This window comes from Schistocerca nitens, chromosome 8 (genome assembly GCF_023898315.1).
Source record: "Schistocerca nitens isolate TAMUIC-IGC-003100 chromosome 8, iqSchNite1.1, whole genome shotgun sequence".
NCBI lineage: Eukaryota > Metazoa > Arthropoda > Insecta > Orthoptera > Acrididae > Schistocerca > Schistocerca nitens.
Window position 1 is genome coordinate 52,342,166 of NC_064621.1, and position 24,353 is coordinate 52,366,518.

Consider the following 24,353-nt stretch of genomic DNA (forward strand, 5'->3'; position numbering starts at 1 on the left):
GGAGTTTTCAATGAAAGCATCATTGGCTCTCTGGTTTGCTGTCTGTATTTCAGTTCTATAATTCTTCCTGGCTTCTTTATACCTCTGCTTCGATTCTAGGTTACCAGTTTTAGCCATTTTATGTAGGGCAGTAAGTGTGTTTCTCAGGTCATGCAGTTCAGGAGTGAACCAGTTGTGCTTCTTTTTTCTATTTGGTGCACTTTCTATATTCATCTTTTTGATTATTTGTGGGCAACAGTTTTGAACTAAGCTAGTTAGTATGTTCATGAATAAGTTAAAAGCATTATCGTTGTTATTTCAATTATATTCTCTGTCCCACTCAACTTCTGATAATTTTTGCCTTAACTTTGTAATGTTGTCAGGATATAATAATCTGATCCTCTTAATGTGTTCAGGTTGCTGAGGAGGATAGTTTTCACAGTTGACCATTAGCCATAGGCTGTCACGGTTAGATAAAACTGGATTTATCACTCCGTACTGACACTCATCTTTTGTCAAATTGGAGATTATGTTATCTAGGCAGGCATCTAATCTGGTTGGCTTGTTATTCATACAGTACAAGTTGTTAGACCTTAACACGTTTTGAAAGTGGGTGGTAGTTGGTGTTTTTAGTCATATGTCTATATTAATGTCACCAATGTATGCTATCTTGTGGTGTATGTATTTTACCAGCAGGTACTTATTTAAAGTCTCCATTTGGTCAATAAACTGATGAATATCAGAGCTAGGAGTGCGATAAATAGAGATGATCACTAATTTAAGTTTGGGAAGCAATAATGCAGCAATTTCAAAAAGTTGCTCTTTGCAAAAATGATCGACTTTTTGTGCCACATATTCAATGTTAGAGTTTCTCTTTATAAAAATAGTGACTCCTCCATGGCTACTTTTGGTTCTACAATATCAGCTTGCTAATTCAAATCCTTCTGGGGTATACAGGGCAATTTCAGCTTGTGTGAGCCAGTGTTGATTCACACAGAAAACATGGCATGGGTTTGAACTTAGGAACACATCAATTTCATCTATTTTGTTTTTGATTGACTGTACCTTTAGGTGCATAATTAAAGTTCTGTTTTTGAGAAGGATAGGCAAAGAATTAGATGCTTCTATATTTACAGTTTTTGTGGCACTGGCTGGGGGATGATAGCCCATAAAAAATCTTCACTGCAGCTACTCACATTCTTATTGCTGGTATATAAGCAAGTGGCAGCTCTATTGTTCCTTGTGGCTGTTGATGTGGCTGTATCCGCAGTTCTAGCTGGTGCAGTGCTGTTGTCCTCAGTTGAAGTATTTGTATTCGTATAATTAACAAGCCACTTTTACACCACTTTCTTAAAAATTTTAGAGAATAACAGAAAAAAGTGAAATGTGGGAATGTCTTGAAACAGCTAAATGTGTGTGGAAACTGGATATATGTTCCCCCTTCTCCGACCAACTCCTCCTCCTGCCTCTCTCAGTCCATATCCAGCTCCCTCCCCCTCCCCCCCCCCCTATATTTATTTCCCCATCCTTTCCGTCCATCTCTTCCCCCCCACCCCCCAGTCTCTGTTATTAAGCCTTGTTTATTGTCACGGCCAAAGAATCATTGACAACTTAAAATGAATGGGTAAATTGGTTGGGATCGTTGATTTATGGCATACGAGAGACTGCTCCTACTGCTGGATCTGTGAAGACAGGAGCTTCATTGACAAAATTTCACATTTAAATCATGCAAATGCATAGAATTACAAAGTTTTGGACAATTCAGATTCTATAATAGTATTCTAATTATTAGCTCATACACCATAAATACATCTTTTCTGCTTTCTGTGTAAACAGACTGTGAGGAGGAAAATAAAACAGCACAAAGTTGTGTATACAATTTTTGCTTAAAAATTATATATAAGGACAAAGAATATGTGTGGAACATAAGGACAAAGAATATATATGGGAAAAATAATTTGTCGAATGGTTTAAATGCCTTGCTAAACTACTGCAAGTTCCTAACGTTTATTTGAGTATTGGGTAAAAATTTGAAGTAAATTGTTCAAGAACTCGAGGATTTCTGGTAACAACATTGGACATCGGCTTGTCTTTTTATAGTAGTACAGATTTTAAATACAGATTTGTACACCAAATATACTAATGTATATGTCGACCCGCAGGTTTGTTAGAGCACCTTGCAAAATTTTTACACAACTCAGCCAAGCAATTTTTGTGACTAACATTAAATAATAACTTGTCTTTATACTTTAGTACAAACAAATGAGAGGTTATGCAAATAATCTGAAATGAAACTAAACACATCTTCATTAAATTTTGTTGATATTTATCAATGTTTTGTCATGTCATTGAAGTTTTAAAGATTTTAAGGCAGACAATGTCTGGAGCAGTGGTCATATTCATCATACATAAATTACTTAGGCAGACTGATCTTAGGTATTGTAGGGCATAATTCACTGTAACTTACAATCCACTCTTACCAATAAGAACTATGAAGAGTTTGCTGAAGAGGTTCACTTTGCTACACAGAACTGTCACTAGCGTATCATTCACTATTAAAGCTATCTGCACCACTTCTTGCTTGGTTCTACTAGGTTTCTTCTTCAGTATGTTCCATATTATCTTTATTTTACTGTCTGGTGTGGCTATCCTGTCCTCACAATTCATTTGCTTCAACAGTAGATTGGCATACTAGCCTCCAATGTATCATTCATACCAATCTTTCACTGAACCACTGACCCACAAAATCACCTGATCTCACTCTTTCAACTGGCTCAGACTTGAGCTTAAATTTTGTCAATGAAAAGTTTATATTTGTGGTTAGGGCATTTTTCTGGGAAAGAATGAAACTAGAATACCCCATTTAAAAAATTGTGATTCACCAAATTATGAGGGCACATAGCACATTCGAAGTGTGATCAAAAAGTAACGGGAATTCTTTTTCATAAGTTTGTGGGCTTTATACATACAATTTTCAATTTTTTTTAACTTCTTGGTACATCTGCTCCTGATGTATGCTTCCACTTTTGCTGTTTAGAATATTTAGTTTATTGTTGATGGTCTGAAAAGTTATAGATATTTTCCAAAGCTCAGTGAATTTCTACTTCCAAAAAAGAAGGGTCAAAGAATTTGCATTAAATTTTGCTTACAAAAATGAAATAAAGTGCAGCACCACATTAAAAATGTTAACTGTGGCTTTTCGCAAATCAATGATTAAGACAAGAATTTACAAGTGGTATAAATGTTTCAAAGTGTATCGAGAAGACTTAAGATGAAGAGCGTCCAAGACACCTTTGCACATCAGTTACTGATAACATAGAATATGTAAAGAAAATGGTTCTGGAGAATCATTGAATTACCATCAGAGAGATTGCTGGTAATGTCAGCATAGCTTTCATTTTCTCCCAAACAATTTTTTTGGTTATATTGGGCATGAAAATTTTAGCAGCAAGGTTTGTTTCAAAACTGTAGAATTTTGACCAGAAGCAAAGTCGCGTAGAAATCACTCAGGAATTGCTGAATGAAGTCAACAACAATCCAGAAATTCTAAAGAAGGTTGGTTACAACAGGCGATGAAACATGGGTATAAGGGTATGACACCGAAAATAAGGCCCAATTGTCCCTGTGGAAACTGCCTGAAGAGCCATGAAAAAAAAAAAAAAAAATATTGTCTAAGTTTGATCACATGTGAACGTGGTTCTCCCTGTTTTCTTTGTTAACCATAGGCCAAGGCATCATGAGTTCCTGCATTACACTCTTACAGTCCATAAGGCATACTACCTGGAAGTTATGCGCTGTTCGTACAAAGCAATTTGCAGAAAACTACCAGAATTGTAACAAAACCATCATAGAATTGCTCACACCTCGATGCTTGTTCAAGATTTTTTGGGAAGAAACAAAACCGTTATGTTGCCTCAGCCACCATATTTGCCAGACATGCCTGCTTCCCCCCCCCCCCCCCCCCCCCAATCCCTCCCTAGACTTCTATTCCTGAGGCTCAAGAGAACCATGGAAGGACATAATTTTAGCACCATTGATAAGATAAAAGCAGAATTGCTGAAGGAGCTGAACATCATAACAAGTGAGTTCCAAAAGTGCTTCCAAGATGGGCACAAGTGCATTATATATGAGGAGTACAAAGCTGATGTTGATGAAGATTCCTTAAGAAAAACAAAAATTCCCATTACTTTTTGATCGCATCTCATATGCTATATTGGGATACATAGGTTTTTTAACGCACTGACGACATGTTTTCATGGATTCCTTTGATGGATTTTATAAATAAACTGACAACTGAAATACGTAAATATATTTATGTAATTGTCAGAAAAAATTTTTATTGTTATATCTGAAAATACAATTTCAAAATTTTTAATACAAGGGGATTTCAATACTTAAGTTACACACTGTTATGGTAGGCCACTTAACTTTTATTGAATGCTGCAACACACTTCAAAGTGACACAGATACATGACACTTTTTCAACAATCACCAAGCCTCTGTAGACACCATTTGGAACGTTTTACCAATTGTGCAATTAATTGACGGTAAAAATCTTTTCTTTGGCCACAGAGCCTTTCGAGAACTTCTGCGTGAACATCCCCATTGTTGGAAAATCTCTTTCACCTGCAACTGCTGGAAGTAAATTCCTCAGCCACCTATATCTGCGGTCGATGTTGATGGCCTTCCTTTCTTCCTGTGTGGTCTGGGTCAAACTGTTGATGCAATTTTGCTGCAGCTTAATGCCACAATGATTTCATATATATACTGCCGGAATTTCATGGTGAATGTGTGCAATTCACAGATTTTGCACACAATATTCATACCCTATCACGTACTTCTTACTCTGGAGTACGTTTCCATTAAAGCACCATTTCACTCTCACACTTTAATGCGCCTGTCATCCAGACTACAATAAAACTGCATATTTCACAAAACCCAGAACATGTACTTTTTTCTGTCAATGAACCACTCTTTTTACATAATAATCTTAGCATGGGACAACATGTGAAACTTACTTTCTGAAGTCCCTACATATGTGGTTTATTCTGTCTCTATTTTAAGGAATTGTGAAAAACAGTTCCTTTTGTGAAACAAAAATACAGTTTGCATTCAGTGAACTGCACAAATATGAAACCCTTTTATCCAGGCAACCCACATTTAAAATGCATATTCATCATCTCGGGTAGATGCATGGCACGGATCATCCTTGCTGTTGGTGATGGCACAGGCATGGTGTTCTGGGACACTTCCTCATTGGAACTGTAGCATCCTTGTCACCCCCCCCCCCCCTGTTTCCTTCCTGCACTCTCCACTTTTCTTACTGCAATCTGTCTTGTGAATGGGTTGCCAAATAGATTGAAAAATGTACTGGTGTGTTGCAGTGAAGAAATAAACAGTAACTTATTCCATAGCATAGGTTATATTGGCATATTACATCATATTCTAAAACACATTATAGTTCAAAATTACTAAAAAGAACCAAAAATTGCCTTTATTTCTCGAAGTCATGATAACTGTTTTCTTCAATCAGATGCTGAATTCTATTGGTAGCCGGCAGAAGTGGAAATGAGTGATGCACAGGAAACAGATGGTGAAACACTGAAGTCAAATACATGAAGTTAAATTGCTTTAACTAGAAAAATTAAAGTTGGATGTAGCATAAGCACCAAGTAAGGGGGGGGGGGGGGGGGAGGCTCTGTCCCTGTGCCTCGCTTTCAAACCACTTTGGGTCAAAAGTGACATCACATGCAAACAGCAGTGAACACAGTAACTCCAGACATTTTCACAGATATATAGGACAAGTCTGATAATCATCTGGATGGCTGGTGGGGAGCACTCTGAACATTTGTGGAAGGTGAATGGAAACTTTGACCCTAAACGTAGCCATAGACAGTACCCAAAGGTGCTAAGTGCATGCATGTAAAAGATATACCATTGCAAAATAGGATTATTTTGTTTCACATAAAAACATTTTAGGCCTACAAGCACGATTCAAAATTGTGTCAATGTTTTTCCCACTTTGTTGCCATTTTTCTGTGATTCTTACCCTAATTTAACAAAAATTAGTTTTTGTATGAAAATTTAACTGAATTAAGATGTTTGAGCACTATGTGGGAAGGAGGAAGAAGAAGAAAAACATGTTACGAACTTCATATACATAATTATATTGTAATAAACAACAACAACAAAAACAAACTGCCAGCAGATTGTACAAATACAAAAACATTTCACAATCAACAAAACACAAGTGTCTAAAATAAATAACATGTATCACTCTTCACAGAAGATACTGTTTATCTTTTGGGTACAGTTCATCTCTGAAGATGTATAGCAACAATACACGATTGTAGGAGTTTCCACATGAGTGGTGTAATCTTCAATTAACATTTTGATTAATAAGTAAACATTTTCAACCATGCACTGACTGTACAAAACACATGACTAGATGTGACCAGTGATAGTATAACTGATGTCAACAGCCAAGTCTTCCAAGACTATTTTGCAGATTCTTTGTCTGTGTGTTCAGAGTTGTCTTTTTTTAAGAAATTACCAATCACTATTCCTAAAAACAATAAAGCTCCAACTTTTTGGTTAGAAACAAATTTTTTCTGACAATCTCTGACATTGTTAATGTCAAGTGTATAAATCTGAAAACAGGAGAAATTAATTAAAAGACTGATTTTAATGTAAACACAACTTAAGTTCAATTCTGACAGTAAAAAGAAAACATTTACTCTGTTGATAAAGTACACACAGAAACTGCTCACGACATTAAATGAGATTAAAAATTGTAGTAGAAAAGATCAAAATTTTGTCACCAACCTGATGTGCAATGTGCATTATTGTACATGTGAGACCTAAGTAATAAGGCCATGTCTGTTCAGCTTGAAACCCTGATATGCCCAGACCTGTTGCCATTGCTATGGTGAAACCACACAACCAAGGCTTAGTACCTTCTCCAAACTTTATTGCAGTTGACTTTATACCCAACAATAAATCATCTGCTTTGTCCTGGAATAAAAGAACGAATTTGTATTTCGGAAATATCAATGCCCAAGTGAAGAGTCAACAATGGCATCAAATACTTATCAGGTAACATGTAATAACAGAGCCATCTTACTGAAGTAATCTTTTCACAAACTTTACATTTCTTCGAATATTAATGGTCTATTATCATGCACCATTACAATGGGGAGTGATAATTTCCCCTCACTCCTTAACATAAATATGACATCTTATACATATCTTCTGCAATCCAAATCACGGCTCACATTGGCATTCATTAGTGCTGAAACAGTTCTTAAAGGACTATTAAACTGACAATTGTCACTAGCATTTGAATCTATGGCTTTAACAACATCAAGCATCACAGCTACTTCTACTAGATTAGTTAACATTATAATAGTAGAAAAATAAGGAACTTCACCCAATTTTTTTCCTGTCCGTTGTTTCATTTGAACTGTTGTTAATGTTTAAATTGGCTGCTACAACATTCATACACATTAGTTTTCTTTCACAATGGATTCAATCACTAAAATGTTGTATGCTGTTTGTGAACTTACTAATACGGTGTGCATTCATCACCACCAATATTTTTTTAAGCAAACTCAAGAGGACATTATAGTTTACTGAATCATAGTGTTTTAGTCACTTAACTTCACGATATTCCCATTTCCTATCACCATTACAATTAAGAAACATGATTTGCATACTACTGGCATATATGAAAAATTTAAATTTTCCAGTGTACTATCAAACTGTTAGAATGCAACTGCCATACAGATGTAAATGTCAGGATAAAATTAAACAATGGAAAATCCAGAATGGAATAATGACAATATTATGAAAAGCATACAGTGGTACTTACCATATAGTGGGAATGTTGAGTCGCAGGCAGACAAAAAAAAAAAAAAAAAAAATACTGCTTAAAAAGTACGCTTTCAGCCAGAAAGCCTTTTTTTAATTAGGAAAAGCGCAAGCATGACTGTCAGATGTCTCATGTGTCCACACACACACAAATGCAGCACTCTCATGCAAAAACACTGTCTCCAGTTGCCGGGGCCAGACTGCAAACAGCAGCACATGATTGGAGAAGAGGTAATGAGGACGCTGGGAGGAGGAGGGATAGCAGGGTAGGGGTGTGGAATGGTGAAACACTGCTTGTGGGAGCATATAGGGACGAAATGAAGAGAGAGTAGGGCAGCCAGATGCAATGAGGAGGTTAGACAGAAGGCAGGGAGGGGGGAGGGGGATTGCGGGAAACGAGATAAGTGAAAAGACTGCGTGCGTTGGTGGGATAGAGTGCTGCGTAGTGCTGGAACGGGAACAGATAAGGGGCCAGATTGGTAAGGACAATGACTAATAAAGGTTGAGGCCAGGAGGGTTATGGGAACATAGGATATATTGCAGGGAGAGTTCCCACCTGCGCAATTCAGAAAAACTGGTGTTGGTAGGATGGATCCAGATGACACAGGCTGTGAAGTAGTCATTGAAATGAAGAACATTGTATTGTGCAGTGTGCTCAGCAACAGGGTGGTCCAGCTGTTTCTTAGTCACAGCTTGTTGGTAGTCATTCATGCAGACAAACAGGCTTTAGGTTGTCTTGCCCGTGTAGACTGCAGAACAGTGATTGCTGCTTAGCTTGTAGGTCACGTGACTAGTTTCACAGGTAGCCTTGCTTTTGATGGGATAGGTGACATTTGTGACTGGGCTGGAGTAAGTGGTGGTGGGAGGATGTATGGCACTGGTCTTGCATCTAGATCTATTACAGGCATATGAGCCTCGAGTTATGGGGTTGGGAGCAGGGGTTGTTGAGGGTAAACTAGGATATTGCATAGGTTCAGTGGATGGTGGAATACCACTGTGGGAGTGGTAGGAAAGATAGTGGGAAGGACACTTCTCATTTCAGGGCACAACGAGACGTAGTCTAAACACTGGCAGAGAATGTAATTCATTTACTCCAGTCCTGGGTGGTGCTGAGTCACAAGGGGAATACTCCTCTGTGACCAGAGAATGGGACTCTGGGAGGTGGTAGGTGACTGGAGAGATAAGGCATGAGAGATCCGTTTCAGTACAAGCTTTGGAGGGTAATTACAGTCTGTGAAGTCCTCAGAGAGACCCTTTGGTATATTTCGAGAGGGACTACTCATAACTACAGATACAACAACCATGGGCGGATAGGTTGCATGGACTTCTTGGTATGGAATGCAGGGCAGCTGTCAAATTTGAGGTATTGCTGGTGATTGGTAGGTTTGATATGGGCATAAGTAACAATGTAGCCATCTTTGAGGTGAAGGTCAGCACTGAGGAAGGTGGCTTGTTGGGTTTAGGAGGACTAAATGAAGCAAATGGGGGAGAAGACGATGTTCTGGAGGAACGTGGATATGGTGCCCTCGCCCTCAATCCAGTTCATGAAGATTATATGAATGAACCTGAACCAGATGAAGGTCTTGAAGTTCTAGGTGGTTAGGGAAGATACCTGTAGATGATCCATGAACAGGATGGCACAGGATGGTGCCATGCAGTGACCATTGCCATATCACAGATTTGTATGTAGGTGATGCCTTCAAAGGAGAACATATAGTTGGTCATGGTGACCAGAGATGAGGTTGTATGTTACGAATGTGTTGAGAGTTCGGAAAGATAAGTGTTCAATAGTGGTAAATCCAAGGGCATTAGGGATGTTAATGTAAAGGAAGGTGGCATTAACAGTGACATGCAGGGCGCCACGTGGTAAAGGAATAAGACCTGCAGAGAGTCAGTAGAGGAAATGGTTAGTATCTTCCATATAGGAAGGCAGGTGCAGGTAATAGGCTCAATGTGTTGGTTTACGAGAGCAGTGATTCTCTCATCGGCGGCACAGTAATTGGCCATAATGGGGCATCCTGAGTGGATGGGTTTATGGACTTTAAGAAAAATGTTGAAGGTAGGAGTGCGGAGTGCAGGGAGCGATAAAGGTAAGAAGAGAGTGAGATTTGGGGGGGGGGGGGGGGGGAGGTTCTGAGCTGGGCCTAAGGATTTCAGGAGAGACTGGATATCCTGCTTGATTTCTGGAATGGGATCACTGTGGCAGGATTTGTAGCCACACAAATCTGACAGCTGGCAGAGCCCTTCTGCCAGGTAATCCTTGCAGTTCAAAACAACAGTTATGGAGCCTTAGTTAACAGGTAGGATTATAAGGTGGTGATCAGTTTTAGATGGTGGATTATGGTTCTTTCTTTAGATGTAAAGGTTAGCTTGCATGTCAAGGGATTTGGGGGATGACGGTGAGACAAGGTTTGAGGTTAAAGAATTCTGGAAAGATAAAGGGGGTGATATGAAGGCAGTGGTGGTGGATCACAGTTGGATGGAGGAATCAACTGAATCAGGCTGGGTTCCACATCAGTCCTTGGTTGAGTCTGATTGGTAGGGTTGATGGTAAAAAAGTGTTTCCACTGCAGGGACTGGAAGAAGGAGAGAAGGTCTTCAACAGGTTCTGTATGATTGAATTTGGGAGTGGACCAAAATGTGAGGCATTTGAAGACAATGGATACTTCTGCGTAGCTATGGCTTTTGGAGAAAAGGATCACGACTGTTTTGCCCAGTCTGTTTAGGTTCTGGATTCTGTGTGGCGGTGGGAGATAATTTGTGAGAGTGGGGTAAAAGTAGTAGGTCTGGAAGGCAGGATTTGTCAGCTACGATGGGGTGTAGGGGATGGTTTGTGGTTGTTTTAGAGTTGGTGGATAGTAGTAGTACATGGTGGAAGCAGGAAGTGAACAGGTTGGAGAGTTATTTGATATGACATTGTGCATGCTGCTCCAGTTCCTGGAGGGCACAAGTTTCAATGTGAGAGATGGTATCTGGAATTTGCCATTGCACAGCAGGAGAATTTTGTGGAGGGAGAGGAGGTATTGCAAGAAGGTTTGGGCCTGACTGACATGGTTTTGGAGGACCATGTCAGTGAGGGTTAAGGACTGGTGGAATCTGAACAAATGGACGCCACTGTGGAAGGAGGGATTGCAGCCAGAGATGTGTAATTTGATGGTAATGGCATTTGGGGGGGAGGGGATTCTATGAGCCAAGAAACAATGGAGGAACAGTATATGAAACTTGGCTCTTTACTGGCACAAAGGGAAGGATCAAGGATGCATGGTGGAAGATAAAAACGCGTAAGAATACATAAATAACGTAGAAATACATATGGGAAAATTTGCAAAAATGTGCTGGGAAAAAAAAATCACATTAAGATCAGAAAAGATGTAGAATGGGGAAAGAAGAGGAAACCTGAAAGGGTAGGCTGACAGTAAATGACAAAAATGAACTGAAATCGACATGAAAACACAATGAGCTCAAGTTAATAATAAACAAAATAATATAATGTTGGTTGCAGGTCTGTGGGTGGATGTGTACGGAGAATGCGGACAGCTGATGTGACAAGACAAATGTGGCCAATAAACAGCTGGACCACTCAGTTCCCAAGTATGCTGCCCAACACGACATTCTTCATTTCAATGACTGCTTTGCAGTCTGTGCCATATGTATCCTTCCTACAAACAGTAGCTTTTCTGAATTGCAATATATCCTATGTTCCTATAATCCTTCTGACCTCCACTTTGTTAGCCATTGTCCTTCACACACCTGTCATCCTCTTCCCTAGTCCATTCCAGCACTACACAACCTTCTATTCCACCAATGCACCCACACAGTCTTTCTATTTCTCTCTTTTTTTCTTCCACTCCCCTCATCTCTGTCTAACCTTCCAGCTGTACCAAGCTGCCCTACTCCCTCTCCACCTCCTCCTACATGTATGCACCAACAAGCAGCACTATACTGTCATCCACCACCACCACCCTGCTATTCCCCCCCCCCTCCTCCTCCTCCCAGGCTCCCCACACCGCCATATAACCCGACTGCTTCTCCCATCATGTGCAGTTGCTTGCAGTCTCGTCTCGGCAGCCAGACACAGTGGTCATGTCTGAGAAAGGTGTGTGTGTGTGTGTGTGTGTGTGTGTGTGTGTGTGTGTGTGTGTGTGTGTGTGTTTAGCAGTCATTTTGTTGTGCCTGGGTGCGAAAACATTTCCACTATACGGTGAGTACTGATTCTCCCCTTTCCATAATATTGACATTAAGTATCAATGTAATTATATTGTCATTAAGTATCAATGTAATTATATGAAAAGGAAAAATGAATAAAAAACTAAAATTATGAGACAGAACTGCTAGCCAGTATTTACTTTTTAGAAAGCGGGGGAGGGGCCACAATAATTAGCACTGCCAATAGAAATACATAAAAATGCAAGACTATCCCAGCTATCTGAACGATTAATTGGTTCCAGAGGTGGAGAGATCAGCAAAAGTTAAAAAGGAATGAGAGATCAGTCACATGTTGAGATGAGAGGAAACCACTTGTAGTGAGGATGGGATTGGAAGAGCTACACACATGTTCTTAGATGGGCACATCCTAAGCAGTCTGGCTTTTCTGGTTGGAGGACACTACAGCATCTACATCTTGACTTTGGTTGAGGATACATGTGTTTCTGACAAGTAATGAAGACAATGGCTATTGCTGATGTCAGTGCTGTGATTTAGAGGTATATTTGACCAACATTAATTAATAGAAGAAAAGACTGAATAACATGATTCGAGCAAAGCTATCCTGGACTGGTATACACAGTCAGTGACAGCAGAATCAACAATTTAATGTGGACTCTAAACCACAGTGTAATTAAGATTTTTCCACAATTTAAACCATTGCAAGAGTTGAAAGGAACAGTAACTGACAGGAAACATCCAAGGAACAACTAATGATTGAAGCCTGAATCTGCAAATTTGTGGTCTGACACTAGTACCCTTACCCAAAAAGAAACATTTCATTTCACCAACTCCTGGTCTGTACAGCCACATGCATTATACCAAAGAAAAACACTGTGTTACAAAATATCAAATAGATTGATGATGATGATATGATATGATTGGTGTGGGTGCATGATAGCAATGTCTTTAGTGCACATATTAAAAATAGTGCCCATATTAAAAAATAGTACGAGACAAGTGTGGATAATGTGCAAAATTATTAAAAACCAGTTGCAGTTAACAAACTACTGTTGTGAGGCTGGAGGTGGAACAAAAGACAGAAGTCAACAAAGAACAATGGAGAGGATGTTTAGCTACTGACTTGATAGTACTAATAGGTGTGACAAGACAGTCCGACAAAATACTACCTTGAGGGACACCGTTCTCCTGCTCAAAGCAATCAGGGAGGATATCCCCAACTTCACATCTAAATTGTATGGTTACAGAAACATCCACATAAGAATGGAAAGACACCCTCAAAAAACCCATGCATGGAGCTGCCCAAGGGTAAGAAGCTTCCAAATAGTACTGTAGGCCTTCTCAACGTCAAAAAATATACCCACTAAGTGATGCTGGTGCAGGAAAGTTTGTTGTCCAACCACTTCTAGGAGGGACAGATTATTAACGGTGGAGCAATACCTCCCAAAACCACACTGAAAGCAACTAAGAGATTGGATTCTAAGATCCAGACAAGGTGGCAATTGATCATCTGCTCCAAGGGCTTTCTCATGCAGCTCATGAGGGAAACACTACAATAACTATTGTGGTATATGTGGTCCTTCCCAAGTTTTAAATGCAGAAGTAAAGCAGCCTCCTGTCATGTGTTGGCAAAGTGTCCTGGCAATCAGCTGAGGGTATAAAGAGCAAGGCGGAATCCTTTGCTTGCCCTGTGAGATGCCATAACATACTATAATGGAGAAGGGGCAGTTGTGTCCTTCAGCTACACCAGAACTGAAGTCTCAACTGTTCATCTCTGCAACAACTCTATAGCATCAGAAAGCTGAAATCTGTCTGACAGTGGTGGTAACTGTGACAAAAAGTGTTGCCATGCCCTGGGTAATGTCTTATGTCTTGGTCTGGAAACTTCCATTACCCATTACAGCAGCCACGGGAGACACCCCCCCCCCCTCCTCCTCTCCCAGAAATGATCTCCCATATGACAGTAATGTTAGCGGAACAGTTTATGATGGTCAGGAACTGTTGCTATGATCTCTTTTTTCTGCCTAGTAATTCAGCGACATTTCTCCCTCATTATTGAAAAGGCTGCGAAGTTCACTACAGCGGGCTGCCCACCTGGTCCTGATTGCAGAGCAGCATTTGTCACTCCACCGAAGAACAAGCTGCCTTTTCAGCTATCCTGAAGACAGTGGAATGGACGCTTCAGCAACATGATGGATCATTTTGATAATATGACACCATCATGGTGTTTAAACACAGCAAGTTTGTGTCCAGTCTGCTCTCCTGAGCACCTATTATGCCAGCTTTCTTTCGGGCACCACTCTGGTAGGTGAACCCAGATCGGGAAGTGATGACTTGAATGCATGCCATCAACCACTTCGCATTGAGCAGTGTGTGCAAGGGCAGGAGAATATATCGAGAGATCGATAGCAGTGAATAACCCTGCGGCACTGCTGAAGTGCATAGTCCACCATATGTTCAACAAACATGCACTTGAGCACCTGAGAAGATTCTAAATTGCTCTACCCCATGGACAGGTGGTTGCAGAGCCTGAATGGACATTGTGTGCATTAAAATCACCACAGAGGATGAAGGGATGGAGAGCTGAGAAAGGTTGTGATCGAGAGCCTTTTCATCTAGCGCCTCTTGTGGGGGCAGGCAGAATAATTTTTCTTTTTTCTGTGTGAGGTCATAAGCACCACGTCATAATCTTAGAACACCAATTAGTAAAATAAGTTAAAAGTGACTATGCATTAGGCCCAATCAACGGACGGAAAGACAAGGACTTCCCCTTTGAGACAGGTCCACAAAAATGCCACAGAGACAGTAGAGAACCCAAACCAAAGATTAAAATGTCCTTCATCAGATTGCTAAGATACAGAAAATGTAAAATGCAGTTGACGACCTGCGTGTCATTCACTAAAACGGCCAGTAATTCAAGACGGCAGACATACACTGGAACACAAGTGGTTAAAAAAGGGCATCGGGTCAGGAAATGGTGAACCATCAAAGACTGATGACAGTGAGCACAAAGTGGTGGGGGATCACTGTATAACAAAGGCAACGGCTAGAAAGATAGTGCCCAATATGCAACCTAGCTAAAATTATCTTCTCATGGTGAGAGGGCGTACAGGTGGTAAGCCAAGTCGCTGGAAGAGGTTTAATTCCCCCAGAGCTAGCTCCTGTGAAGAAAATACCAGTGATTATGCCAAAGTCATACCATCTTCTGACAAATGGCAACACAGATATTATCTGAAGGAATGGAAGAGCTAGCAGGCCGAGGTAGGAGGACTGCAGCCTTGGTAGCAGCATCAGTAGCCTCAGTTCTTATTTTTATTTACATGTCAAGTTCCGTAGGACCAAACTGAGGAGCAAATCTCCAAGGTCATGGAACGTGTCAGTACATGAAATTACAACATAAAAGTAAGAACACATAAAAATAAATGTTTATGGTCCCGAAGAAAGTCGGTCCATAAGTTTACTTAAACGCAATTGACAATACAATAAGAATTAACTTAATTTTTCAAGGAACTCCTCAACAGAATAGAAGGAGTGACCCATTAGGAAACTCTTCAGTTTCAATTTGAAAGCGAGTGGATTACTGCTAAGATTTTTGAATTCGAGTAGGAGCTTATTGAAAATGGATGCAGCAATATACTGCACACCTTTTTGCACGAGAGTTAAGGAAGTCCGATCCAAATGCAGGTTTGATTTCAGCCGAGTATTAACCGAGTGAAAGCTGCTTATTCTTGGGAGTAAGCTAATACTGTTAACAAGAAATGACTGTTACGAATATACATATATTGAAAGGCCAATGTCAAAATACCCAGACTAGTGAACAGGGGTTAACAAGAGGTTCGCGAACTTACACCACTTATTACCCGAACCGCCCGTTTCTGAGCCAAGAATATCCTTTTAGAATGGGAAGAGTTACCCCAAAATATAATACCATATGACATAAATGAATGAAAAAAAGCACAGTAGACTATTTTTCATGTCGGACGATCACTTACTTCTGATACCGTTCGAATAGTAAAAATGGCAGTATTAAGTCTTTGAACACGATCCTGAATGTGGGCTTTCCACGACAGCTTACTATCTATCTGAACACCTAGAAATTTCATCTTTTCAGTTTCACTAATCATTTGCCCATTCTGTGAAATTAAAACGTCAGGTTTTGTTGAATTGTGTGTTAAACTGTAAAAACTGACTCTTATTGAGATTTAGTATTAGTTTATTTTCTACAACCCATGAAATTAGGTGATGTACTGCACTATTTGAAACCGAGCCAATGTTGCACACAACATCCTTTACTAGCAAGCTTGTGTCATCACCAAACAGAACCTTTTGTTTAGGCCATCCAGTAGCTCACAGAGGAAAGATAATATAGCATTTTCAGTTGTTGAACAACGTCTAAAGCCGAACTGTACATTTGATAGCAAATCATGCGATATGAAATGATCAATTATCTTTACATACAGAGCCTTTTCAATAACTTTTGCAAACACTGATGGAATAGAAATAAGTCTAAAATTATCTACATTATCCCTTTCTCCCTTTTTATAAAGCGGCTTTACTGCTGAGTACTTTAATCATTCAGGAAACTGACCATTCCTAAAGGAAAAATTACAAATAGGGCTAAATACAGGCCTAACACGTGCATCACAGTACTTTAATATTCTGCTAGGCACTCTGTCATATCCAGGAGCATCCTTAGTCTTCAGTGATTTAACTATTGACTCAATCTCCCCCTTGTCTTTAGCTTACCACAGAGGAGTATTTCAGACATCAGTTTCAGAAAGGAATTTGCCAAGAGAATTATATGATTCCTTGTAGAAACTAAACTTTTACTTAATTCGCCAGCAGTGCTCAGAAAAGGATTGTTAAATACTGTACACATTATGATTAATCAGTAACAGAAATATTTTTACTATGAACTGACTACATCGTCGACCTTGTGTTGCTGACCAAACACTTCCTTCACAACTGACCACATGGTTTTAATTTTATCCTGTGAATTAGCTATTCTATTTGCATACCACATACTCTTTGCCTTCCTAATAACATTTTTAAGCACCTTAGGATACTGTTTGTAATAGGCTACTGTAGCTTGATTGTGACCACTTCTAACATTTTGATATAATTCCCACTTTGTTCTACAAGATATCCTTATCCCACTAGTCAGTCACCTGGGCTGCCTATTACTGCTAGTACCCCATTTAGAACATTCTAATGGAAAGCGACTCTCAAGGAGCATGAGAAATGTGTTAAGGAAAACATTGTATCTATCATCTACGTTATCAGCACTATAAACATCCTGCCACTCTTGTTCCTTGACAAGGTTTAAAAAACTCTCTATTGCTGTTGGATTAACTTTCCTTCACAGTTTGTAATTAAATATAACATTGGTTTGAGTACAAAAGCCTTTTAGTGTTAAAATTTGTGCATCATGGTCTGAAAGGCCATTAATGCTTTTACTAAGAGAACGTCCATCTAGTAATGAAGAATAAATAAAAATATTGTCTTTGGTTGTGCTCCTGTTCCCCTGCACCCAAGTTGGAAAAAAAACGCTGTCTGCATCAAATCATATGAATTTAGGAGATCTCCCAACATCCTTTTTCTTGCACCGTCATATACAAAATTAATATTGAAGTCACCACATACAACTAATTTCTGGTACTTTCTACAAAGTGAATCAAGAACCCGCTCTAACTTGAGCAGAAATGCTCTGAAGTCGGACCTATAAACAACAACAATTAGAAGTTTGATTTCACTAAATTCAACTGCCCCAGCACAACATTCAAATATCTGTTTAGTGCAGTGTCGTGATACCTCTATGGACTCAAATGGAATACTGTTTATTACGTACATAGCAACTCCCCTTGAGAAACAGCCAGCTAATCTGTATCCTGGTAAAGGAAGCCTCTGAATTGTCAAATTATTTAAGTAGTGCTCTGATATACCAATAATTTCAGAGTCAACATCTATGTGCAGTTAACTAACTTTATCTCTAATACCTCTTATATTCTGATGAAATATGCTAATTCCTTCTCTACTTCTCATACCCATCAGACAAATATGACCAGAAATCCACATGAATATCACAGTGGCTGCCTCAATGGAGAGCAAGTAGGAGTTTTCTTCAACCCATTGTACTGGAGGATGGACTGTGTACAGCACATAGAGGCTCTCAAGGGCATTGAGAGAATGCCAATTATGACAATTAAAAAAGCCTGTGTCGCCAGATGTACTGGGAGTCCTGATAGAGATGGTGAAGATCTCTGCTGTAAAAATCAAGCAATGTTCTGGAAGCCAGTACCGAAAATTCTCATTGCCAATGACGAAGGCGTACCTGACATCATGGTTGATCTTAGAGCCATCAGTGTACGTGAAGTTGCTGTCACTAAGTTGTTGTGGAGGTCGAGAAACTTACTGCGATGGACTGAATCTGGAGTAGTGTCCTTGGGAAGTGAATTAAGTCCAAGAGGAATGTGAAGTTAAGCTGCTAGCAGACAAGGGTGACATCGAAAAAAAAAAGAGACATAGGATGGGTGGCTGGCCATGGCAGACAAAACAGCACACGTACCCAGTGAGGAGGACATAACGCCGGTAGTTTGACCAAATGGTATTGTACTTATAAAGGAAAAAGTGCTTGGCCACAAGAGAAAGGTGCTCAACCTTTGGATGTTGACATCATCTGGCCCTGGGGTGGAGTGTCGGAATGAGGTGAGAGCACAGTCAAGCTCCCTCATAGTAAAAGCGGTATTGTAACATTCATGATTCAGAAGAAGATAAGAGAGGGGTATTACTAGAGCTGCCTCCACTCATTTCCAAGGGAAGAAGGTAGGTTAATACTGAGTGGAGCTCGAAATCACCACAAAATAGTGGCCAAAGGTGTTGGAGATACCAACAGGATTGACAATGACACAATCTGTTACAGTCAGACCAGAAATTGATGAATGAACCTTGGTCCCAGAGAACTGGCAGAGGTTGCCCTCACAACAGAAGAGGGAGTGAAACTGTTAAAAGAAATAGTAAAGGAAATCCAGTTAGTTTTTTATTTATTTATTATCCTGAAGAATGTGACGACACTGCACATGCAGCTATTTATAAAGAATACATTTTGTCATTGCAGAATGACTGAAAAACGCAGAGAGCACATCTCCGTGTGTGAATCACATTGTGGCATACCTCAGTCCTCCAGAGAACCAGGAAATGGCACGGTAAAGCACAAGTGTGATGTATGGAACATCATGTGGCAGAAAAGATAATGTCCGTAAGGTACTCTACCTGGTCTTGACATCTGGGGAAATGTTCATTGAATGTCACCAATGAGGAGTAAAGCTCCAGTCTGCCTTAGAGAGCTCTCAACTGGGTTCATATGCAGGTGGTGTAGGAGTCAGCAGACAGACAGTGCACTAAAAATAGTTGCTCAAGTACATATCAGAACAGGCCACTCTGGAGACAATGGGCAAGCTGGACAGATGAGGTAAGCCAAGAGGGAACCTCTCTGACAGGTCCATGAGAGCCCCAAAGCGGATGATGGGCACCAAGTGGCAAAAAGGCATGAGGGAGCTGACCAATAAGCTGGCATAATTCGTCTCTGGTGACAGCTAATGATAAAGGGAGGAAGATGTTACAAAAAGAAAAGATGAAATGAGGAAGGAAAATGCAGACTGCAATAGCTTAGAGCTGGGAGTTCAGCGAGATGGCTTGGCTGTCTACTTCATCCTAAACGAGCAGCATGACTCCCCTATGAGACGGAGTGCCATTGTCGATGAGAAGTCAAAGTGTACCGGGAGGAAACGACGACAGATCAAAGCGTTTGTGAGACTGCAATTTCATTTCTTGGAGGCAGCAAGCAACTGGGAGCTGCAATTCCTCCTTGTTGGATATAACACCATGAATGTTCCATTGAAGAGGAGTCATAATGGGGAAGAGCAAACGAATGGAGGGCAGTCACCTCAGCAGCTGCTGAATGCCAGCCTTCAAAGACTCACTGCTACCACATGCAGTGACTGGAGGTTTCTGTTCCATGAAATCGATGGAGGTATCAGCATTCTCCCTGGGTCAGCCTGCAGACTCCAAGGCAGAAAACCGGTAGGCAGTGCACACCAGGAAAAACCGAAGTCAGCCATTTGAGAGGATCTCCAAGCCGGAGAAGGAAATCATTTGCCTCTGATTTCTTAGAGCCTTTATGGTTGGCAGATGAAGACTCGCACTTTTGTCAGCTGGAGGGACATAAAAAGTCTTCACAGGAGTGTTCCTTTGGTCATTCCCAGCCTGCTGGTAGTGTAGTAGTGATTTTGCCACCAGGGGCAAAGATTTGGTGGCTTGTTGCGCAGCTGCAGGAGAAGGAGTCAGGAATGCCACCATGACACTGGGTGATCTGAGAACTGCAGTACTGCATTGGAAGTCTCAAGTCTGCTTGGCCATATCCTTTGTGGAGTGAGGAGTAGCAAGAACAGTACTGTAAGTGCCAGATGGCAAAATGCAAGGCTTTGGACTAGCCAAAAACTCGCAAGTGACAGGGTAGGGTACTTTTTCCTTCATTCGGATCTCCTGGATGGGCCACTGATTGAGATACATGGGACAGTTATGGGACAAAGGAGCATGGTTGCCATTATAGTTCATGCAGCGGAGAGAAGGGAGGTGGGCAGTCGTCCTCATGAGCATCTCTACCACAAGTAAAAAGTTTGGCTTTGTTTTAGCAGAAAGTGCAGTTAAAATGTTGATACTGGTAGCAATGTGTCGGGTTTGGAATGTATGGCCAGACCATGACGACTTCATAGCAAACCTTAAACTTCGATGGAAGTACTACTCGATCAAATGTGAGAAAAAAAAGAGTGCGTTTATGCACTAAGTTTGTATCAACCTTTTCCTTACCTGATGAACCACAGTGATGCCCTGATTGGAGAGATAATTTTGGATTTTCCTCTCAGTCAGACCTTCACACAGCTAAGGGTAAATAACACCATGCAAAGAATTCAGTTTGCGATCGGCCTCAACACAAACAGGATAGCCATGAAGGAGCTGTAAGCAGTTGTTGGAAATCACAATTGGCCTCCAGAAGCAAAGTCTCATTATGTAAGTAAGAGCAAGACTTCACAAGGCCTGCAATTGCAGTAACACCTTTCTGAAAAATAACTGGATTAACTGTAGCGAAACAAGGACCTCCTTCGGTATGTGAAACCATGAGAAACTGAGGTGTAGCTGAGAAAGTCACTGAATCTATTTGATTTACATTCAATAGAGACAGACTGAGATGGAGATTCAAATGACTGGTTCTTTGGAAAAAACACCTCCATGACTGGCAGCGTCACCAAGGGCATGGTCCTTCTAACTGGGGTCCCCTCAGAGGGAGTGCTCACCTGCCTTAGGTGATTGTTCACACTTCAGGTCACACCTCCCAAACTCCAGACAAAAGGATCAACTGGCAGTTGGGAAGGTAACAGTTCAGGCAAATCACCTCTCCCTGGGCCAGGACTGTACCAGGGGGTACATGGGAACCCCACCTGTTGACCCAGAGCTGGGAATTACACGTTACTCAGTCACCTGTTATGCGTCACATACATGGGCTAGCCATCTGGAGTACACAAGGAGGAAGAAAAGGCAAAGAGAAACCTCAAACAGTGAAGGTGGGGAAGGGGAGGGGAGAATAAAGAAAACAGACTAAGGACTGCTCCAACACTAGGCTACCAAAACTTCAGAATGCATCCCTGAAAATATACAATACATGTTCCCCAAGGGAGGAGAAAAGGAATAGCAGGGTGCTAGACATGCAGCATGAAAACTGAAGAGGTGATGCAAAGGCTGGGGTCCCAGGGTGGCTAAGCACAAACACATTAAAGGGCAGTGAGCCCCCTGGGGGGGGGGAGTAAACATGTTGTCAACCTATGACATACAGTGATAGAGAAAATGCTTGTAGGTCTGTTGCGAGGGAGAGAAGTGAGGACTGACACACTTTGTTTATGAAAACACTCCTCCTTTAGCCTTGGCCACTGAGGTTTTCCTTTTTATGGAAAATGCAACCACATCGCTCAGAAGTGCCAGAGAATTTAAAATATGTCTCCTGAAGGCAGAGACATACTGGTCTACTCACACCTGATCTGATGATATGGGATGTAGTTCCTCCACATGTAACCTGAACCACTTTAATTCCACTCACTCAAATATGGAACCTATCTTAACAGTGATATTTTCCTGGTCTTTCCCCATCAGACCACCCTGGTGGAGAGAGCAGTGGAAGGGGAATTACTTGAGGGACTCATAGATTCTTTCAGGCACACATCTACATCCATACCATCTATACATGATCATCGTTTGATCCATTAGACAGGATTATGGTTTCAGACCTGATCATTTTGGCCTGTTGTTCTTTGTCCCCAGCTTGAATTTTCAGGATGGTATTACAGCAATTTAACAGAAATAATTTGTTTGTGATAATCCTCAATATGTCACAGGGGCCTGTTATTCATTCTAACATGTTCTGCAGCCACCATTAGTCCAGTGGTAGGAAAGCTTGAGTGTTGAACTAGTAGTGCAGGTTTGCAGCTACATTTACTGGTGCACACTGATGAGCTCTGCTCGACCGTTGAAGGCTTGATGGCAAAACTAGTCTTCTGGACAGGCTGCTTCAAAGCTGAGGCAAGAATTTTTTTTTTTTTTAAAAAAAGAGAGGTTTGGCGTGGGACCTTAAACACATTTAATCTCTTGGATTTTCTTCTCTTCTGCGAAGACAGGATAGTCTCTGCTCAAAACAGAATGGCCTTGGTATCAACTGGCACAAGTGGGTGGGGAAGATACAGCTGAGCTGTATCTTCCATGCGTAGCCTGACCACTGCAGTCCATGGTATTATGTATGAAGCACTGACATTTAAAACAGCACATTGGACTAGGTACATGGAGCCTAACTTTAAGGTGGAGAAAGCCCACGATAATGTACTCGGGCAACTTTGGTAAATTTAGTGTCAGGATAGAAGGCGTTCACTTCCAGAGTTCACCATCACCCCTCTTCATAAAATTCTGAAGTTCAATCATAAATTCACTTTCCCCATTCCTGTTGGAGTTCTTAGTATCTGTGTGTCTTGGCACCCACCCTGGTTACAACAATTGAACCCAGTGTGCAGCTCACTTCTGACAGCATATTATCCAAGTTGTTCAAGTTGTTTGGTATTTAATATTTAATAACTTGGTTACTTGGATAGCTATCAGTGTCTCGATAAAGAATGTACCACTGTGCGGTTGACACACACACACACACACACACACACACACACACACACACACACGTCAAAGTTTAAATTATGATAAATACATTTTTGATCATAGGATTACTATTACTGGATGCACTAATATTCGTAGATGTCTCACATGGACTAGCCACATGCACCCAAACTACTGGGAGTAGAAAAAAAAATGATTTGGACTTTATGGGATTCCCACAAGCAACTACAGAAGTACATGTCCACCCAGACAGAGCCCAACACTTCACTTGCCTGAGGTGCGATAGGTTCCTCAGATGTTTCCTACTAATGACTGTTCCACCTAAACGATCATGCATATCACTGACAGCACACAGCACACCTTGAAATTGAGGGTTATATATATATAGGTTTCTACCATTCCTCATTATCTGGATGATGAAGCCAGGGTTCCCCAAGCTCAAACACAGCAAATGAATGCTGAGCTGACTGACATGCTTGCCATTCAGAACAACCCGGGGGATATGTATGGCTTTACCAAATGTACCATGCATGCAGTTAGCATTGCTCCCTAAATATCCAATGGGAAGCACGAACTACCACACTCTTTTCGAGTGAAGAAATTGCTATGAGACAAAATATCACGAGTAAAATGAACTGAAATGCTATAAAGATATACTTTCTGCTTATCTTTGCATGCATATAAGAAAAAATATTTGTATGTTCCAAGTAATAATATTTTTATGCACTTTATGCCATATTTTAGCTACCAGGAAGATAGGTTGTAATTGTGAAAGAATAAATACATAAAAACGAAGCACCTGTATTTATATCTGCAACTAGTATGCCATTGTACACTTCGTACATGATTTTAACCTACTTTTGAAATTGACATACCTGTTTTTAGATGCAGTAGTGTAAACTCTAGTGTTTAATTTTGATCTATTCTCTTACAACTAAAAACAATTATCTAATAGCTACAATAGGGCTTCTCATCTCACACGTATCTGCATAAAAACAACTACTACTAGTTATATACTAGTACAACACTTTTTACTAATATTGACACTTTAAACAAAACCAAACTAGTAGGTTTTTTCCTTCTTCTTCTCCTCCTCCTCCACTCCAAAATCCTCATCTAAAAAGTGCTGAGTAATC

General features: G+C 40.5%; 1 protein-coding gene across 1 annotated transcript in view; it reads right to left on the bottom strand.

Annotated features, from left to right (window-relative positions):
* Nucleotides 1-6,153: 6,153 nt before the first annotated feature.
* Nucleotides 6,154-24,353, bottom strand: part of LOC126199069 (4-hydroxybenzoate polyprenyltransferase, mitochondrial) — a 136,762-nt gene continuing 118,562 nt past the window's right edge. Inside the window, exons 5-6 of the mRNA XM_049935782.1 lie at nt 6,805-6,993; nt 6,154-6,629 (exon numbers count right to left, since the gene is read on the bottom strand). Coding sequence (XP_049791739.1) covers nt 6,477-6,629; nt 6,805-6,993 — 342 coding nt within the window. The 3' untranslated portion in view covers nt 6,154-6,476. The remainder of the gene's footprint in view (nt 6,630-6,804; nt 6,994-24,353) is intronic.